Source organism: Heterodontus francisci, chromosome 28, assembly GCF_036365525.1.
Source record: "Heterodontus francisci isolate sHetFra1 chromosome 28, sHetFra1.hap1, whole genome shotgun sequence".
Classification (NCBI taxonomy): Eukaryota; Metazoa; Chordata; class Chondrichthyes; order Heterodontiformes; family Heterodontidae; genus Heterodontus; species Heterodontus francisci.
In genome coordinates this window covers 39,525,252-39,530,196 of record NC_090398.1, presented here as the reverse complement: position 1 = coordinate 39,530,196, position 4,945 = coordinate 39,525,252, and the positions used below count along the sequence as shown (strand labels likewise).

At 44.5% G+C, this 4,945-nt stretch overlaps 1 protein-coding gene across 1 annotated transcript; it reads left to right on the top strand.

Annotated features, from left to right (window-relative positions):
• The first annotated feature begins 979 nt into the window (after positions 1 to 979).
• Positions 980 to 4,728, top strand: LOC137345225 (probable G-protein coupled receptor 139). Its single transcript, XM_068008691.1, has 3 exons — positions 980 to 1,707; positions 2,130 to 2,193; positions 4,603 to 4,728. Exons 1-3 carry the CDS (start codon positions 980 to 982, stop codon positions 4,726 to 4,728), a joined length of 918 nt encoding a protein of 305 aa, XP_067864792.1.
• The last annotated feature ends 217 nt before the right edge of the window (positions 4,729 to 4,945 follow it).

The window sequence follows — 4,945 nt, the reverse complement described above, 5'->3', positions numbered from 1 at the left end:
CTCTTCGTTGACTTCTCCATCTTCATTTCAGGGGATTGACTGCCCACCAATATCTAATATATTCCCTCCCCCTCCCACAGCTACCTTGATGATGCGTCCTCCCACTCTGGTTCCTGGAAATACTCACTCCCATCCTCCGAGGTTCTCCACCTCTGTTCCATCTGTTCTGACGAAGCTACACTCCACACTAGTGCTGCTGACATTTATTCACATTTCCTCAACTACTGATTGCCCTCCACTGTACTTAAAAAGGCCTTTGACCATGTCCATCCCATTTCCTGCATTGCTGCTTTGACCCATCCCCCACCCTGCCAAAACCATGATAAGGTTCCTTCTGTTCTCACCTCCACCACCCCCCAACAACATTCACATATACCCAGCTTCCTTCAACATTTCTGTCACATGCAGGTATGTCCAGCATCAAAAAATTATTCAACTCTCCTCACTTCGCTCAGCCCGGAGGCAGAGATTATGGTGGGCATATGATCCACGGTGTGATGGGGCACCCAGGCCAGAGGACCCTGATTACCTTGCAACCCTTAAGGTGGTCCGATCCCAGTGTTGTCCAAATTCCCCCAAACCTAGCAAGGGTCTGATACCGGGCGTCTGCTTACAACTGCCAACATAGGAGGAGGCCGCTCCTGGGGGAAGCAATTACCACACGAAGACCTGCAGGGGTGACAATTGCACAACCACTGGTACTACATGGGGTACTGAGTGCAAATCCTATGTGTCTTTATGTGGAACGTGAGGTCCTATGGAAACACCAGGACGAGCAGAGTTAAACCTTCAAATCCAACTAAATAAGAGACATCCAGCCTCCTCAATATATTTAATTTGCCACCCCTGTTGCGAATCCATTAAAACAAGCAGACGGGTCGGGGATTGAGATGTTTTAAGTGTTTACCCTCTTACCCGCCCACAAGCCACTGCTTTGATGCCAGACTCCTTCCCTTCCCGTCTGCTGTCTTGGTGAGGCATGAATAAGGTTCGATTCGTAATTTTAAATGTCTTCTTTCTCTCCCTTTCAGTTAATTTATTGGCGATTGTTATCCTGTCGCGGGGCAAATGCGGCCTTTCCGCCTGTACCACGTGCTACCTGGTGGCCATGGCAACGGCGGATCTATTGCTCATTATCACTGAGGTCGTACTGAGCCGAATCAATTATTACTATTTCCCAGCATCATTCCTAAACATCACCCCTGTGTGCAGTGTTATCAGTGTCCTGGTTCGTGCAGCGACAAACTGTTCGGTTTGGTTCACCGTCTCTTTCTCCTTAGATCGATTTGTGGCTATTTGTTGCCAGCAGCTGAAAACAAAATATTGCACCGAGAAAACTGCAGTTGCGGTTCTATCAACAACTTGCATTCTGCTCTGTTTTAAAAATGTCCCCCTCTACTTTATATACAAACCTTTAGAAGTAGTTAACAACGTGCCGTGGTTCTGTGATGTAAAGCAAAGCTGTTTTATTGAACCAGGATGGGTGGCATTCGCCTGGTTTGATAAGTTTTTAACCCCTTTGCTCCCATTTGCTTTAATTCTGCTATTCAACGCTTTAACAATCCAACACATTTTAGTAGCTAGTCGAGTCCGTAAGGAACTCAGGTGTCAAGCCCAGGGAAAATATCGCAGTGACCCAGAGATGGAAAGCAGAAGAAAGTCTATGATTTTACTCTTCACCATATCCGGCAACTTCATACTTCTGTGGTTGGTATATGTTATAGAATTCTTATATTATATAATTACAGGGAAAAATCCAGGGAGTTACAATGATTCTGAATATATCTTACAACAGGTTGGATATATGCTGCTGAATTTAAGTTGCTGCACAAACACATTTATTTATGGGGTGACTCAGTCCAAGTTCAGAGAGCAGTTTAAAAACATGGTGAAATATCCGTTTACAACGGTTATACAATTAATTAATAAACAAATCAACTGAGAGCAACCCAGATGTGAGTCTCCGTGTGTCCAGTCTGTACATGCAATATTAATTCCCAGACTTCCATCAATTAATGACAGCAGGAATTGCTGGGGATCTGAACGTTCCTCGTGCGGCTGGGTGGGTGGAGGGGGCTTTGAGGAGCACTACTCTATTTGGGAAACAGCACTATTTCTTATTGATACAGGTATATACATATGAAAAATATCCAGCTGCTACGAGGCAATGGTTGCCAGACAGAGAATGGGAAGGTAAGCGGAAGGAACAATTAAAAAAAACGCTAATTAGCTGTGAGAGACGAGCAAGAAGTCAATTCAGAACACAGTAAATAGGAGCAGGATAAACCATTCAGACACTCAGTCTGCACCATCATTCAACTAGTTCATGGCCGATCTTCTACCTCAAAATCATTTTCCGCATTATCCCATAACGCTTGATATCTTTAATATCTAGTAATCTATCGACCTCAGCTTTGAACATACGCAATGTTTGAGTCTCCACAGCCCTCTGGGCTACAGAGTTCCGACCATTTGTCACCCTCTGTGTGAAGAAATTCATCCTAATCTCAGTCCTGAATGACCTACATCTGACTCTGAGACTGTGTCACCTGGCTCTTGAACCCACAGACAAGGAACACATCCTTTCTGCATCCAGCACGTCGAGCCCTGTAAGAGTTTCGTGTGGTTTAAGAAGATCTCCTCTCATTCTTCTAAACTCTAGTAAATATAGGCCCAGTCTCCTCAATCTGCCGACAACAATCCTGCAATTTCGCCAACCCAGGGATTAGTCTTGGCAAACCTTCATTGCCCTCCCTTTATGGCAAGTATATACTTCGTTAGACAAAGAGATTAAAGCTGCACACAATACTCCAGGTGCAGTATCACCAATGGCAACAATATGCATTTACTGCTGCACTAAAATCCTCTTGCAATAAAGACAAACATACAATTTGCCTTCCCAATTGCTTGCTGCACTTGCATGTTAGCTTTTAATGTCTCAGGAACAATGAGACACATGTCCCTCTCCACATCAACACTTCCCAATATCTGAAGTTTTATGAAATACACTGCATTCAATCTTATTTTCCTACCGAAGTGGATAACCTCACACTTATTCACAAAATAGTCTATCTGCCAGGTTGTTGCCCACTCACGTAGCCTGCTAAAGCCCATTTGAAGTCCCTTTGCATCCTCTTCACAATTCAAATTCTCAACTTTCTTTGCCTTCAGCAAACTTGGAAATATTACACTTAGTCCCTGCACGCAAGTTATTGATATAGAGTGTAAATAGCTGAGAATCAAGCAATGGTCTTTGTGTTACCCCACCACTCACAGTCTGCCAACCTGAGAATGACCTGTTTTATTCCAGCTCTGTTTTATGTCTGTTAACCAATTGTCAGTCGATGCCAATATTTACCGCCCCCCCCAACCCCCTCCCCCCCCCACCCCTTCCATGTGCACTAACTTTGCTTACTATCCTCTTGTGTGGGACCTTTACTGAAGCCTTCTGTAAATTCAAGTACACCACATCCACTGGTTCCTCCTTTCAATTTCGGTATTTTTTTTACAACATTACAGCGCAGTACAGGCCCTTCAGACCTCGATGTTGCGCCGACTGTGAAACCATCTGACCAACACTATTCCATTTTCATCCATATGTCTATCCAATGACCACTTAATTGTCCTTAAAGTTGGCGAGTCTACTACTGTTGCAGGCAGGGCGTTCCACGCCCCTACTACTCTCTGAGTAAAGAAACTACCTCTAACATCTGTCCTGTATCTATCACCCCTCAACTTAAAGCTATGTCCCCTCGTGTTTGCCAACACCATCTGAGGAAAAAGACTCTCACTATCCACCCTATCTAACCCTCTGATTATCTTATATGTCTCCATTAAGTCACCTCTCCTCCTCCAACTCTCCAACGAAAACAACCTCAAGTCCCTCAGCCTTTCCTCGTAAGACCTTTCGTCCATACCAGGCAACATCCTAGTAACTCCCCTCTGCACCCTTTCCAAAGCTTCCACATCCTTCCTATAATGCGGTGACCAGAACTGCACGCAATACTCCAGGTGCTGTCTCACCAGAGTTTTGTACAGCTGCGGTATGACCTCATGGCTCCGAAACTCGATCCCACTACTAATAAAAGCTAACACACCATATGCCTTCTTAACAGCCCTATTAACCTGGGTAGCAACTTTCAGGGATTTATGTACCTGGACACCAAGATCTCTCTGTTCATCTACACTACCAAGAATCTTCCCATTAGCCCAGTATTCTGCATTCCTGTTACTCCTTCCAAAGTGAATCATCTCACACTTTTCCGCATTAAACTGCATTTGCCATCTCTCAGCCCAGCTCTGCAGCCTATCTATGTCCCTTTGTACCCTACAACATCATTCGGCACTATCCACAACTCCACCGACCTCAGTGTCATTCGCAAATTTGCTAACCCACCCTTCTGCACCCTCTTCCAGGTCATTTATAAAAATGACAAACAGCAGTGGCCCCAAAACAGATCCTTGCGGTACACCACTCGTAACTGAACTCCAGGATGAACATTTGCCATCAACCACCACCCTCTGTCTTCTTTCAGCTAGCCAATTTCTGATCCAAAGCTCTAAATCACCTTCAACCCCATACTTCCGTATTTTCTGCAATAGCCTACCGTGGGGAACCTTATCCTGAAAAACACTAACCGTTTTGTCATACCTGATTTCCCCTTCATGGACCGTGTCGACTCTTCCCAATCTTCCATTATTTTGCAACTGTCCCGTTATCGAGCATAGATGGAATCTAGCATTATCCCGGCAACTGATATCAAGCTAACCGGTCTGGAGTTCTCCATTTTTTTCTCTCCCCCTTCCTTCATTGTGGGGTTACGTTTACTGCCTTTCAATCTGCAGGGACCATTGCAGAATCTATAGAATTTTGGAAGATGACCACCAACGTATCTAGTGAGATGAACTGAGAAAGCAAATAGAATTAAATAAGTATGATCTGACA